This window comes from Melanotaenia boesemani, chromosome 4, assembly GCF_017639745.1.
Source record: "Melanotaenia boesemani isolate fMelBoe1 chromosome 4, fMelBoe1.pri, whole genome shotgun sequence".
Lineage (NCBI taxonomy): Eukaryota > Metazoa > Chordata > Actinopteri > Atheriniformes > Melanotaeniidae > Melanotaenia > Melanotaenia boesemani.
In genome coordinates this window covers 12,652,038-12,668,215 of record NC_055685.1, presented here as the reverse complement: position 1 = coordinate 12,668,215, position 16,178 = coordinate 12,652,038, and the positions used below count along the sequence as shown (strand labels likewise).

Below are 16,178 nucleotides of genomic sequence, written 5' to 3'. Positions count from 1 at the left end.
CAATTCCACAAAGCACTGATACATAAATTGTGAAGCTGCATATGTACCTTGTGCAACTGCAGCATGTACAGTCTCTGTGTCAAACTTGACCTTTGTTCTTCCAGGAGTTCCCAGCATTTTCTCCCAGACTAGAGTGACATCCTTCAGACATGGAGTGATTTCCTCATAGTCCAACTTCAGACGTTTGTTCTGCAGATCGCTCTCTGAGGCTACAATATAAAACCACATACAGACAATTAGGCCTGCACTATATATGAGAAATGTATCGTTCTCACACTATAAACAACAAAGTCAAACAATACTGCAAAGATATGTTGACTTGAACTAGGACAAGCATGAGTGAATGAATGAAGGCTGCATCCAACTCGAATGCACACGTGCAGAAGTGGAGTAATTTATTAATCGTACACATGAAATTAGCACCATAAATTTGATTGAAGTATTTGTTTACATATTGCAACTTAAATAATCACTTCAATATTTAACACTGATATCACAAGTGCAGCCCACAGACAATACAAGTCCACAATTCTACCAGTCCAAACCCACAGATGTACTCCTACACGTGTTTGAATACAGGTACACCTGTCACAATTATTGCATAATTACTTAATGACGATGGTTTGATAGTTTTTTTTCATCGTTAGAATTTTTAAATTCACCTGCTGGACTGAAACAACAAACTTGTGATATTTCAGCACTTTTTAAATTTGCTTTCCAGATGTTTGTGCTCAACCCTTCTGCTGCTGTATAATAGCACCAGATGTTGATATCAGTATTCAAATACTCAACTAACAGTAGTTTGATAAACAATTTTATACATTATAATTATGGACTTAAGAATAATATAATAGACAACTGTAATAAAAATGCAAAACCTCTGGTTTTAGGGTTTTTTGCTGGATGCATGCTTTATTCAAAATGAGGCAACCAGTTCTGTTCAGGTGTCTTTCTAATTCTTTCAAGCACTGAATATAAATATTATAAAGAAATTTGAGACTATAAAAAGTTGACATTCACTGTTATGGAAATCAAGTACTGAGGTCAGTAAAGATTCTGTTGGGCTACTCTTCACGGACACTTTTGCTTTGTCGGTTTTGCTTTAAACCAACAACATGAACTTCATGTTGCAGTAATGCACTTCCCTACATTACTAATACACACATAAACTCTTTAGTGTTACTAAGTAAGGTTCTTAACCTTAAGAACAGCAAAACGTGGAAACAGTGCTTTAATAAGAAAACTTTTATAAAGTCTAACAAATTTTAGAGAATCACTGAAGTTGGCGCTGTTATTCACCACGAAGTTCTGCAAAGTTGAGGGCAGCAGTAAAATATATAAAATTATATTAAAATCATATTCTTATTAATTGGGGTCATCTAGTGTCACTAACTGCAACCACTCTCTGCTAAGTGAAAGGCTAACTGATGAAAGAAAGCAACAACAGAAGAGAAACGCATCAACTGTGAATTCAGTTAGAACGTGTTGACACCAGTGATCAAAGAAGGTGGGGGCACACCCACCCCTCTTCTTCTGTTCCTCTCTTTCTGACAACACCCTTCCTCTCTGCCTCCATTAGTTTCTTACCCCACAACACATCTCTTTCTGGCTCTTTCTTTTTCGAACCTTTTTACTAAGTCAATCCCACATTTGTCTCATCCATGAGCTGCACTCTCTCTTTCCCTCCTTCCCAAGTGAATGCTCCACCCTTTTCAATCATGTTTCATGTCCACCCAGTGACCATCTGCGAGCGGACTGTGCTCAGGAGAGTGACATCATCACTTTGGCTCAAGACAATAAGCCATGTTGGATTCCAAACTGCACAGATACTTTCCTGGAAACAGGACCAACAGGAAGGATTTAGCATATTTTATAATTAGCTAAAGAGCAATTACAACAACCTCATGGCTGATTTCGAAGGCTGTGTTACAGGAAGCTCACCGAACAAAAAAACACTCTTAAAATAAGGAATGATGAAATTAAGAATACCTTAAAGATTTTAATATTTTTACATGAAATGTTGCATGTTATAACCTCAGCAATCAAGAAAGAAAAGTAGCAGGAATGACCTGGAAAGCACAGTGTGGATGATAAAGTCAGAAAACTTGGACGCAGCAGACAGCTGACACACCCAGAGTAAGAATAGATGCTGTCGGTGAAGCTGTGGTTGAGTGCTTTGTCTTATCTGTCTGGAGCAAGCAGAGTCTAGTCCATCAGGCCTCGCTCACTGGCAGCAGCCCAGCTGGCACAAACTCTCTCCACTTACCTCCCACTCTCCATTTCTCTCCCTTTCTCTGTCGCCGGAACACTCCACCTTAGATAACATACAACAGGACAGGATACCCCACCCTGGGGCTGACAAAGATGCACATAAAGATGGAAGTGGACACACACACAGTTCCACAGTTGACCCATAAACGAGGCAGTAGTGGGAGACAATCCAGGCCTGGGAAATGAGCTTTATCCAGACAATTGGACAAATGGAACAGGAAGGTGGAACACGCAATAAACTGTGGAAAACAGACCCGCAGAAAAGCCACTGTGTACTGAAGATTCACATATGGGTGTGTACAGTAGGATCACCGTAAGTCTGTTTGTATTTGAGTCTGGATAATGAGGTTGCTGCCCATTAGTGACCCAGAAGTATCTTCAACCACACCCTGCCGCATAGGCAATTATTTCTATCTATCCAAGTGTTGAGTGTATGAATTAAGGGTTTATATTTAAGATGGGTTGTTAGGGTTGTGACACAGATACAGTAGGTGTGATTAGGTATGAGCCAAATGGGTCACCAAAGAGGTGGTGCACTTGACACACCCCAAAACAGCAAACACAGGTGCACACAGACACAGAATTATAACAGCATTATATAACCTATTAATCTGCAGCTGCCTTGTTTAAGCAGTGACAGCAGATGTGTCATAAAATGAATAACATCCACTGACATCTGCAAAGTTAGTTTGACAGATGAAGTTGTTTTGCTTTTCAGCCTCAACGGTAACGGATTCATTATCTAATTAACTGGCATTACAAATGATTGATGAAACAAGCCTGTGGGGTCTTGCAGCAGTTAATATTTATTCCCAATAGATATAAAAAGTGTACACAGCCATGTTATAATGCCAGAATTTTATGGCTGCTGGTATGCTAGATGACCTAAACACCAGTTATTTTTGGAAATGTCCGCACCTGAATTAGCCTTATATCCCACCCTGAACATGCCCAAACCCAGCGATAAATGGTCAATGCAAAGCAGGTTATGAATTTTGTTGCATATGAATAATCTGGTTGATCAAAAGAGGAATTCATGGCAACAAACAAGAAAAAAAATGAAGAAAAGAAATTGAACAAAAGAAAATGCTGCGAGTGGCAACATGTTCCATGTGCGGTGAAGTCTGTCAGCGCAACTGACAGAACTGTAGCATAAATAAACTAGAAGCAGTCAGAGAGCTATGCCCACCCAGTGTAATAATTTTGCCAATGATCGTGTCCATTATTTTTGAGTTAAAAGCTCTAATGGGAAATTTACTATCGCCCCATAGTAAAAAAAAAAATTCCTGGATGCAGAGGGTGATCTGGATAACCCTCAAAATTTAATCACTTGTTACTTATTCTATTTCAGACATTTCCTGAAAATTTCATCAAAATCAGTCCATAACTTTTTGAGTTATGTTTACAGACAGACAGACTAACCAACGACCCCAAATACATGACCACCACATTGATGTGGGTAATAAAAAAAGAAGAGTGGTTAAACCTCAAGGTGGAAACAAAACAAAACAAAAAAAAAAGAGAGCGAGACTGATTTTGCAGAGACTACAGATGAACTAAAGCACTGTTACATATTTTATGTCATGACTGAATAAGCAATTTTAGACACATGTAGAGAAAACATCAGGCTTGTGTGCCATGTCCTTCAGTTTTTCCACAGTAAGGGGCGAGAGGTGGTAAGGGAGGTGTGGTTGCAAGCATCTGGCTGTCCCCAGCACTACTACATCCGGTGCACATGGCACATTTGGAAGTGGTTGGGTTCTGACTGAAGCTGTACTCCAAACACAAAGGGACACCATCAGCATCAAAAATATCATAGCTGATAAGCTTAAAGAAATTAGGGCTGTGATGTGCAACATAGTGCCAGTTATGTGTGACACATCTAATATATGAAAAAATCTTAAAAAATTACCTTTGCATCATTGTCATCTCAAACACCGCATCACATCCTAACAGATCCTTGCTCCCATTAGAAGCCTTTATATTGGGTTGTGGTCCATATACTGGCTGGGGTTAGTGCAGGAGGGAGACTGTTTTCTTCCCACCTCAGTAAAATAATCATATCAATCTGTGGTTTAGTTGCCACACAGACTGGCCCTTTTCTCTGTATGCCTGGGTTTAAGATTGGAGTTGTTTTATACATTTTCATATTGAAAGATGTTTATGGAATAGTTATAGCTCACTGCAAGCAGTACAGATAACATTACTGGATTGAATGATAAAGTGAGTCTATAAGTGAGGTTTGATGTGAAGAGAAATTTAATGTGTTAAAGGACTATGATGCACTCTGGTTGCAATACACCACCTTATTATGCATGGGTCAGATTTTATATACAGGTGCACACGTTTTCCTATTATGTCTGTTTTCATATATCCTAACTTTGGCGTGGGGAGTGGCATACGCCACTTTCAGGCCTGTTTTGTCTGTACACAACGGTTGTAACTGAGACTCCGACTCTTTTGCCTCCACTATCAGTGAAAAGTCTTACAGTAACAACTTTCCTGCTTCTGCTTCCAAACCGAAAGCAGTCAGAGGCGAGGTGATTACAGGACTCTGCTGTAACTAGAAGAGCTGTGTGGCGTTTATTGCTGAAGCTTGTGCCAAAAACATTTACCGCTAAACAGGAAGCAGTTCACAGCTAATTTTCCCTGCTCTAACAGCATCCTGCTCTGACCCAGACCTGCCTGTCTGTCAAACCAGCTGACATGCAGACATCAGGGTCTTTTGCCTGTGGAAACAAAAGGTTCCTAAACATGACGCCATTGGATTTTCAGCCTCTATCCTCATAGATTTTTCTATGATTTTTGTAGAGTTTCCTTTAAATATGCCAAACAGTTGTGTTGTGGTTGGCTGCCATAGACATAGTTGTTCCAAAGAGAACAAGATCATTCTTCAAACTACCAAAAAGACATAAAAGCCTAGAAAGATGTTAAAACTGGCTAACGGCATTCAAGCGTGTCAATGCTGGCACGGATTGACATGCTTGATAACAGATAGACATAGGCGCATTTGTTCAGTTATACTGCCACTCGCTTCGCCTCATATCTTTTTCTAGACACTGAGAATATCATTACAACTGTATGACATTATGGATAATTTTCTATCAAAAATTAGGAAAACTTGAAACTATGAGAACAAGTTGCACACTTCAACTCGGACGCTGGTACGATGCGGGGTTTGTTTTCACCGGCGAACTGTTCATGGTCATATGACCATTGGTTCTGACTTAGGTTTGCACCTGCTCATGGGGAGATGGGAATAGTTTTTAAAGCTTCAAACTGAAAAATAATGCTCACAATCTGGCAAAAGAAAAAAAAAAAACACAAACTACAATGGCTTGGCAGGGGTCTGCACTCTTTGAGTGCTTCTACTTTAACAACTATTTTTATCTAGCAGATGCTGAGATCAAATAATCTATGTAATCTAAATAATAATTTACGGGCACGGCCTGGACAACATGGCAGCAGTAACACAAACAAGAGGGGGGCTACACAGGATACCTTCCAATCCTGTGTAATACCTAACAATGCCTAACAATATTAAAACATACAAAATATTAAAACAAAGAACATTCACCAGGCCAAAGCATATCATGTAGCATATCTGGTGACCTGGTGAAACCAACATTGGTCTCATCAGACCATAACCCATTCTCTCCACATGTCTTGGGGTTGGGATCTCAAACTCTGGTCCTGGAAAACACTCAATTCAAATTAAATGGATCCAACCACTTGCTGACAGGCTTTTAAAAAACCTAGAATGTTAACATAAATGTGCACATATTTTAAATCCACCATTCAATATTCAATATTAATGAAAGTGAAAGTAATAAAAATTAATATAATAATAATAAAAGCTCCTTATTTTCAAATCGGTGAATGTTTGAAGAGACAGTGTATTGTGTGGGCTCGTATAAGGTATTTAGTTAATGCCTCCAACATAAGACCAATATTCAAGTTTCTAAACGCTGGCTGTTTTTTGTACATTGAGTTTATAGGTCATAGTCATGTTTCTTTAGTGAATTTTTTGAACATGACTGCATCCTTCCCTTCATCCAGCTCACCTTGTAGTTTTTGGTTCTCCCTTTCCATCCTCTGCAGCAGGATCTGCTGCAGGATGGCCTTCCTCCACAGCTCCCTCAGCTCCTCTTTGCTCCTCTTTGTCCCCTCCTCTGGCACTGCCATCATGGATGAGTCCCCGCTTGCACCACTGGCCACCTGGACGACACATATTCGACTCCCCTCTAGACATGGATCCACCCGCTCTGAAAGACCAAATATTATACCGTAAAATGAAAAATGTGTTCACTGAAGAGAGAAATGAAAAATTATTTATTTTCTGTGTTATATAATGTAAAAACATTGCATAATGGCCTAAATCATCAAAGAGTTGTACAGAATTGTACAGGGGCCTGTACAGAAATGATAAAGTTAATCATTCAATTAATGAAAGTATAAAGCTGCAGATCAAGAGTTAAAAAACTGCATGTTCCCCAGATGGGTGTTTTAATGTTCCAAGTTCATGTTATAATGTATTTGTCTGACAGACATTTAAAATCCCCCAACAGTCCCGTTATTGTAGAAGTGGGACTTATCTGATTAATCTGTATGGGTGCACTAAATTCACAGTGACAGTATTATGAAGTGGAAACTAAAGTGTCACCATGGTGGAGATTTACATACTCCTAAATCAGAATATTCTGCACAAAGAACGGTGCAAAATCTGGATGCACAGATTGGCCCTTTTAAACTAAAGCAACAGGATTTGTATCTAGAGAGCCATATGCAAAGCTTATTTTGCTATAACGAGTTCAGCTAAATGTGTCTCCTCCATTTGCATTTGACATTTTTGCTTGTATTTTTTTTTTAGGAATTAATAAATGTTTACTTTATGTCAAAAAATAAATAAATGAGTATTCAAATAAATAATTAAATCTATACTGTATGTTAACTGAAAAAATAAAAAAGGCTGAAGAAAGCTATAGTTTAGGTGGTGTGGTGTTAAATAAATAAATGAATAAACAAACAAACTAATAAATAAATAAACAAGAAACAATAAGAAACAAAAGGTATTTGTGCAACTCCACCTGGATGGATCCCTGAGGGCATACCAGTAGGAGGTTTGATCACCTGTGCACATACACGCATGCACATACCTGAGCTTGGCTTGGCTTAGGCATGCACACCTGATGCTTATCTTTACAGAAAGTCTTCTCTGGAAATATGCAAAGCAAATGAACTCTTTAAACTGGAAAAGACAAACCTACATGTAATGCTACTGGGCTTGAGACACATGCACACAGACACAATTCATGTTGAATTTGGGGAAGGGTAACACTGTGTAACGCACTAACATCTCTACATTATGTCTGTGTCTGAGAGAGGCACCACAAAATGTTGAAGCCAGCAGAGTTACTGTACACGAATGATTACTAGATTTGTATGAATAGGACGAATGAACCCACCCACACACACCTACTCAGATATTGATATCTCTTAAGTCAGATGTGAATTTGCTCGACAAACAAAGACTTACGCGTGAAAAACGTAAATACACATACTTAAACACACAAAGGCATCCATGTACTTAATATAGAACTCTATCCACTAAAACATGGATATTAGGGATGCACCGATACCAGTATCGGCCCGATACCATGGCCGTGTACTTATACTAAGTATTCATAAAAGTGCTCTGATACTACAAAACCGATACCAATGTGAAAAAACTAGTGCTGTCAAATTTACATTTGATTGCAAAGACATTAGTGTATTAATGTTAAAAAAAAAAGAAGAAAAAAAAAAGAAAAAAAAAAAAGAAGCATAAACGTATAAACCACTAAAAACCACTAAACCAGGTAAAAAGTCCGAGGCCCATGTTAGCAAAGACAACATTACAGCACTACTAACTGACCACAGATCAGCCCTGCTGTCCCAGCTCAAACGTCCTTCCAAAAACTTAACTGGACGAAGTCCAAACAACCGTCGCTAGCCACCACACAGACTGCTGTCTGTCACTAGAAGCATATGCTGCCACTGTTTACCAGCAGCTGGTGGAGGCAGAAACTTTATGAACTCAGCTTCAAACTACTGCAGTCAAGCCAGCTGCCACTGTATTTCCAGTGAGCATTTACTCTTTAACTTAACTTTTTGACTTTTAACTTTGTGGTAAAAGCAAAGGAACAGCCCTGGAAAGCTTTTTGAAATTAATTTTGATTCACTCAGTCTCACTGATATGGGGCAAAATTAGGGGATGTATTTTAATAGTAAATGTAGGTAATAATATGAAATATGTAACACTTTTCCTGTGTACTTTTGGAGTAATTCACTGTCAAAGTCCTTTATTAACAGCTAAAAATAGCAATATCGTCTAATGAAACTTTGATATACACTACACCAAACTATAGAAACTAAACTTTGATATTCTGTATGTCAAAGTTTACTTTCTATAGTGTTGACCCATGAAAAGATAAAATATTTGCAAAAATGTGAGGGGTGTACTCACTTCTGTGAGAGAATAAACACAGCATTAATGGAGCAACATATGGATGTCACCTCCATGGAGAAACAGGGTTTATAACACACACTCTTTTCACACCATTATATATTTACCCAAAAAGTGTTGCTTTTGGCAGGACTCTTCTCCATCACAGTAGCTGTCAACAGAAAGTAGCTGTAGAAAGGATTTATACTTCAGCTATGCAGGGACGGGTCTAGAAAAGTTCTGATGGGGGGCCAGGCAGGAGCACTGACCAGGAATAGGGGGGGAAATTTTTCTTTTAGGTCTAGATTTTATGAAATATTGAACTGATTATTACAACTAAAGTGATCATCTAATGTAAAAAAAAAGTTAAGAAAAACTTGTATAACAAACAGCCAATGATATAGTTTATCAACAGTTGTCTACTTTGGGTGATGCTGCACAAACACTCATACTTCAATGATAAAAGGAAAAACACTTTTTTATCCATATCATCCGTTTTATCAGATTTTCTTCATCAATGTTGGCTGTTTGACTTCAGTCATCACATCTGCTCGTTTTATGACAGAAATTATCACCATGGAGACGGTTGGTTAGATTATAATATACAAATTCTGAATTATGATCTAGAACATGGTAGAGATGATTTAGAACAACTTATAGAACTACATTACATGCTGCATTTACTGACCATTGGACATGTGACGTTTAGCCAAGGGAAGCTCAGTTAACACTAAATATTTGTAGCACTGGGTCATTCTGTTATTTTAGGCATAGTCACGAATGGTGATTAATCATGAGCAATTTGAAAGCTGTGATTAATCTGATTAAAATTTCTAATCATTTGACAGCCCTAACATACATACATATATATATATATATACATATATATATATATATATACATATATATATATATATATATATATATATATAATATTCTATAACCTCTTCCCCTGACTTAACCTTTTACAGCTCACTTAACTTTGCATGCCTACTTATAGCAAAGAATTCTTCCTCGAAGTGGCACAGTCCATTTCCTAAGCAAACAATTTGGCCAGAACCAGGTCGCAGCACAAACACTTGCAAAGCACAAAGAGGCTCAACAAAGCTGGTGCTTTCCTCTGGCGCTGTCTGTGTGTGGACTGTCAACATAACCTTGAGACACCGCAATTGCTTGCCAACACACACACACATACGCTCTCTCTCTAGGCACACCCATGACCCCATGCGTGTATGCACACACAAAAACACACCCAACTCACAGGCCAAACTTAGCACTGCATTCATCCAGAACAAAGACTGTCACTTTGACCTGCTAAAAGCACAGTTTTTTTTCTACAGTTGATGACTGCTGAAAACTAAATCTTGGATACAGACTTCATTAATGCTGCAGATGGATGTCTCCTCTGCTGTTTACTGTTGATTTAAAAGGGAAACCTAATGCACAAAAACAGGCGTAAACCTCACTAATCCCTAATGAACAGCATGTTCAGTTAGATGGTGGACAAAAGAGAAAAAATAATCCCACATTCCATAATGCATTTATTAGATACAATTACTACTCCTGAGCAGAATCCATACGGGTGTGTATGGCAGTTAAACTAATGGAAGCACTTACAGTTAAAATACACCCACAAAAAACACCACCTTTGTGCTGGTAGAAGTGTTGTTGAGACTGCATCAATCAGAGAGATGTTAATTGAACCATAAAAAAATGAGCGGTAATGTGCTGTTGAAGCCATTATGCATGATTAGGAAATTGCTGTAACATTAGCAGCAGAATGTAGTTTTCTGCACTAATCCAGTGGCCCATGTGATACATATCTGGCTTTTTAATTTATATTTTAAATCAACTTTTGGAAAGAAGAAGAAAAAAAAAAAGCATTAGGCTTGTACATTTTCTTCAGTTTGGAGCAAATAAACTGAGCTACGCGGTGATAAGAAGGTGGTGTTATTCTTTAGATTGCTTGTGGCTCTAATAGAGGTTTTAATTTTCAACAGCCATTCCTATTTCTGGTGTGACCTGACACTACAGACAAATCCACCACTAAGTGGCGAGACATGTCTTTATTTACTTTTTGGGTTCGCGAGAAACTGACAGTTCAGAAAGCCTTTTCTAGTCTACTGACATGTCATACATGCAAATGTTTTTATAACAGAATACTTAGGATATACATTTTATGCAAATAACAGAGGTGTTACATTGTGACCTACCCAACTATCTAAACTGTCAACACTTATGTTGCCATATGTACTCAGTACATATAATTATCTAAACAAATGATGACAAGCGGGAACAAGCATGTTTCTAGTGTCTGTTTGCACAATGCAAAAGCTGACATACATACATTTTATTGTCAGCAAGTACAGTTGCAATGACAGTACAAAAAAAAAAAAAGTTATCCTCTTGTATTTTTTGCTCAACTTGGTTATTTGACAATGTTATCAATTCCCAGCATACCCACATTATTTCTATTTGAGCAGGGAATATAAATGTGCTCAAATAAACCACTCTAAGCATGTGGTCATTGACAAAACTTAGCTCTGATAAATAAATAAATAAAACACATCAAAGTTAACTTATCTAACAATTCTAAACAAGTAAAGTTTTTTTTAGCACAGTTTGTTTATCCTCAATTTCTTTCAAAATTTTATGAAATTGAGTACATTTACTACATGAGGAGGTGTTGACAGCTGCACTGAAAGAAAAAAAAAAGAACATAACCCAATTACTTAATCATTTAAATATATATTTTGTGCATGACCCAAATTTCCCTGAGGACTCTATTCTATTCTATTCTAGACATCATTCTAGTGTACAGCTAGTAGCAAATGTTTAATTCCAAAAGCACTCAAATAAACAGAAATTGTAAAATAAACTAAATGTAAAAACAGAAATCATCAGCATATTGAAAAATTACCTAAATTATTGTAGAGTGAGTAAAACTACCAAGAGGTGTCTGATGGTGACAAAACAGAGTTCTTACTGGAAGGCACTTTGGTGAAATGTGTCCACACTCCTGTACTCTTTTGCTAGCAAGATAGAATATTTCAAATCACATCAAGAGAAAGAGTGACACAGAGTGGAAAGGCTTTGTCACTGCAGTTCCCTGTTTATGTGCATTCTTGAAACAAAATGTGCAGAGTTGTGTTTTTTCTTAATGTGGAATGTTTGGCTTTCAGCTTCTTTGACTATTTTCAACCCCTAATTAGCATGTTTAAATGGCTGTCAGTTCACTTTATTTTCTCCATATTCTATCAACTAAAACAATAGAGAAATTTAATTACCTAATTTAACACAATTTTTAAACTAAGTACAGCAAAAGAAAACTTGTAATGTGAAGTATGTATGTAGTCTACAGCAGTGGTTCCCAAGCTTTTTGAGCCACAACCCCCAAGATAACGCATGCTGGTGTTCACAACCCTCCCACAGCTGTAAACAAGCACCTACACGCCCAAAATCAGCTTCTCTTGCTAAGATAATGCCAAAATCAGATTCTTAAAATAACACCACTGATAACTTTTTTTCTGGACACCTGATGATAACAATACTAAATGTAAGGCTCGAAACACATCAGAAACTTCATAAAGAAAAACGATAAAGTGGTTTTGGGTAGATTTGATTCGCCGCTGTAACAAAGCACCTACATGCACAAAATGAGCTTATCGCTGATATAATGCCAAATTTGGATTTTTAATATGGCATGAGTAATAACTTATAATTTCACCGATTAATCTTTTTGTAGTAACACATTAATTTTACAGCCCTAATAAAAAAAAACAAACTCTTTATTTATTTGATAAAACTAGGCTATATATTTTACAATGATCTGGTGACACCCTTAAATTATCTTTGGACCCCCAGTTTGGGAAAGGCTGGTCTAAAGGATGGACATAATCCAGTTATTATTCTATCATGTAGGTCCATGTACAACATTATTACCATGATATACCATTGCAGTTTTTAAGTAACCATGTTATTTTTCTTTCCCAATGTAATCATCCACATAGGCTACTAAAACAACACATAGTGGCAAACTGTAAAACACACCATGAGAACAGAGTTTTTTTTCTTTTTATGTTAATAACTGTGGCTTTAGTATTATATTTGTGAAATGCTTTCTATGGGTTATCCCCAAGTTACCAGATATTTGACCAGTTCTAACAAGCCTTTTTCAAAGCAGACATCTTGACTTGCCTTACTGAAAAGGGCTACTGTGATTTAAACCACCAGTCAAAAGTTTGGAAACATTTTTCTGTTAAATCAATTGGGAAAATGTGTCCAAACTTTTGACTGGTGGTGTATTTCATTAGCAATGACTTAGTTTTCCCTGTAAGCCTTAAGAGAAAGCAAACCTGTATGAGAAACAGGAGGCTGCTGAGGTGACAGACATCAGGCAAACCGTGCTTTCTTCTGACTGACAATGTTGTGACAATGGTAGACGAGACACTGACCCCGTCTTATTAGTTGATCCACCAAGTTCCCATAAAATGAACCACAGGCTGATTTAAAGTGGATGTGTTTGTTTGCATCTATTCTTACCGCTGGTGTCGGTGCCTTTCTGAGGTGTAGCTACCCGTAGGAAGATCTGCTGTCTCCAAGAGTGCCGGTGGCTGCGCAGTGGGCTTTCCCCGATCACATATGCAGCTCTTGTAGAGAGAGCTGCTACATCACTGAAACCAAAAGAAACATACATTTAGTTGTACGTGTAAAAGATAGCATTAAACTGGTAGCTCTGAATGTACAGAGTAAACATATGTATCATAAATGTATAATAATTTTTTTAAAGGAGTAATAACCATGCTAAACACAATAGTATAGACATATGTTGTGTGTGTGGGTACCTTTGTTTTGGTTCAGCACAATCATTCTCTTGGACAGGGGCCAGAAATTGAAATTTCAAAAAATTAGGGACAGAAGAAGAGGAGTGGAGTCGGGCGCGCAGACCACCCAGAGGACTGAGATGGAGGTGATAAAAAAGAAGTAAAATACAGATGACAGAAGAAACCAGGACCCCCTTCAGACAGAGACAGGTTGCCTGAAGGGTTATGTTTGTTTGAATTTAGGATTAAACGGAATCGACTTTCAAATCAGCAACAACTGACAATTTCAATGTTTCTCTGTCTGAATGGGTGTGTACATGACATGAATAGCAAGATCTAGTGAAAGTATGATGAATGAATGAAATACAACAGAGAATAGAGGATAGTTGCAAAGAGCTGAACAGAAAAAAAAAGGACTCTCACCTCCTTTTATTGAACCGGGCTCCAGTGGAAGGTGAAGAGGGATGGTGAAGGAGAAGAGGAGAGTGGGATGAAGAGCAAGGAGGAAGAGGAGGAAGGGTAGAGTCGGTTGGGAAATTTCTGAGAATCAGTGCAAATACAGAAAGAATGAGAGAAATGAAAGGGTAGCAGACACTGAGCAGTGGATGAAAACAGAAAAAATATTTGGAATAAAAGAAAAGCAGTAGAGCTTGGACAAAGATGGCGTACATCATTTAGCGTCACATAAGGTTTTGGCTGCTAATCGTACTCTTTCTGATAACTGTAAAAATACAGAAAGCTTTGTTTCTGTTTATTTCACTTTTCAGGTCATATTTTCAGAAAATGAACACATCCTCCTTTGTTTAATTCGTGATTCTGCATGTTATATCAAGTAGTTGAAGTTATCCTGCCAGTATGCCCAACTTCTACTAATTTGCAACGAGTATGTTAAAGAGTCAAAAAGAAAATAATAAAAAGAAACAATAATAATAATGATAAAGAAAAGGAGGAGACAATAGGAAAAGTAGCTGCAGCAGATTGTGGTTGAAGGGAGCTAAAGCTGGATCATTATGGTGGCTGAATACCTAAAGACAGTATCCTAAAGTACATCTACACTGACACACCTGTAATACAGAAAACTCACTGCCGCCACATACTGCTAAAACACCCACAAAGTTTGGGCTACAGGTTATTTCTCATTTGCATACATTCAGGTCAGTGAGTGCACTCTAATAAACATCAAGAATAAACCACAACAACAATAACATCTACGATGTGATTCCAGTACTTACTGTGAATACCAAACTGGTTTATTTTTCATTTCTTGCTTCAGTTGTGGGTAGATTAAGACATACTGCCCAAACTGGCTTTACAACTCTCTTTGTGAAAATGATATTAAACTTCAGTTACTGACTCACATACAGGATACAAATTGCTGTAATATCAACCTCAATGCTTCTTTTGGCTGTGCAAAGAAATGAAATGGTGTACACTTCTTATTAGGACTGATGTTAATCAGGGCTCATTAAAGCTATATTCAACACCTCTTTTGTTGCCTAGTCTGTTTTGACAACAAAACAATATACCATAAAAACCACAAACATGCTTGCACACACAATCAGAAACCAACACACACTCTCCTTACTTGCTTTGGTGAGGGGAGTCTGTGCTGACAGAGTAGTGTCGTACAAGCTTGGGCTTGGTAGCTGCACCAGGTTCCTGTGGTGTTTGAGTTACTTTGTGTGGTGGGGAGTACTCAAGTACTGAGGAGGAGGTGGGGGAATGACTGAAGGTGCTGGCTCGTCGGCGGAAACCCTGCGGCTCAGTATCGCAGGACAAAGACGAGGAGGAGGGTGACAAAAGAAGGGAAGCATCAAGGCGCTTCAGGTCTCCTGTCGAGTTGTGACATCTGATGATTTGATAAGAAAACGGGGTGAGGAGAAATGCATGGCAAGGATAAAATGTGCAAACAGGCCAACTGTAGTTTTTCACAAACCAGTAAGCTGAGTTTACGGGATGTACTATGGAGGCTTCTTAAAAAAATTTAGGAAAACTTATAATAATTTTCAGCATAATCTACCTCACTGCCAACGTGAGGGACTGTGGATTTAGGTGTTTACCTGAGAGGGCTGGTGGGTCGTAGAGGAGAGGAGGCAGGCAAGGGGTCATCAAAATAGGGCTGATCCTGGCTGCTGTTGACAGTACTAACAGAAGAGATGCTCTCGCTTCCTTCGCTGTTGTCCCGCTGAGGTTTGGTCTTATTGCTTCCCTAACGAAAGCAGAGAAGTTATTACAGAAATCCTTTATACAAGTAACCAAACAGCCTATTTACACCTTGATGGTTAGTCAGATTACAAGTAGACATTTCTGTGTTAGTTTGGACCTAGTGCTATGTCTCCACATGTGTGTCCAGTCTTGCGATTAGATCAAATCCTGTTCTATAAGCAAAATAATAGGCTGACTGTGTCACACAGTCAGTTGTGGCGGGCAAATATTTTAACCGGCTTTTTAATGTGACAGATGGGTTATAAGATAGAAACATGAAGAAATTCTGTTAAATGAAATTAGAAATGTGTGAGCTGTGTCAGTACAGTATCAGCAAACTGAGGCTTTTGGATTCTGCAGTTTTTAATCCGTGTTCAGTCTATGTGTAAATGTGC

The 16,178-nt window shown here is 38.1% G+C and overlaps 1 protein-coding gene across 4 annotated transcripts in view; it reads right to left on the bottom strand.

Moving 5' to 3' along the window:
* The window catches only part of tbc1d1 (TBC1 (tre-2/USP6, BUB2, cdc16) domain family, member 1), a 65,117-nt gene that overhangs the window by 15,748 nt on the left and 33,191 nt on the right, over positions 1–16,178 (bottom strand). For 3 of the 4 annotated variants that reach the window (XM_041982481.1, XM_041982480.1, XM_041982482.1), the window contains 5 exons: positions 15,639–15,787; positions 15,164–15,427; positions 13,298–13,428; positions 6,336–6,536; positions 48–209 (listed from right to left, as the gene is read on the bottom strand). In XM_041982481.1, coding sequence (XP_041838415.1) covers positions 48–209; positions 6,336–6,536; positions 13,298–13,428; positions 15,164–15,427; positions 15,639–15,787 — 907 coding nt within the window. Of the gene's footprint in view, positions 1–47; positions 210–6,335; positions 6,537–13,297; positions 13,429–13,599; positions 13,714–14,001; positions 14,119–15,163; positions 15,428–15,638; positions 15,788–16,178 lie in introns of all 4 variants that reach the window. The other variant, XM_041982483.1, reaches the window with a different exon arrangement.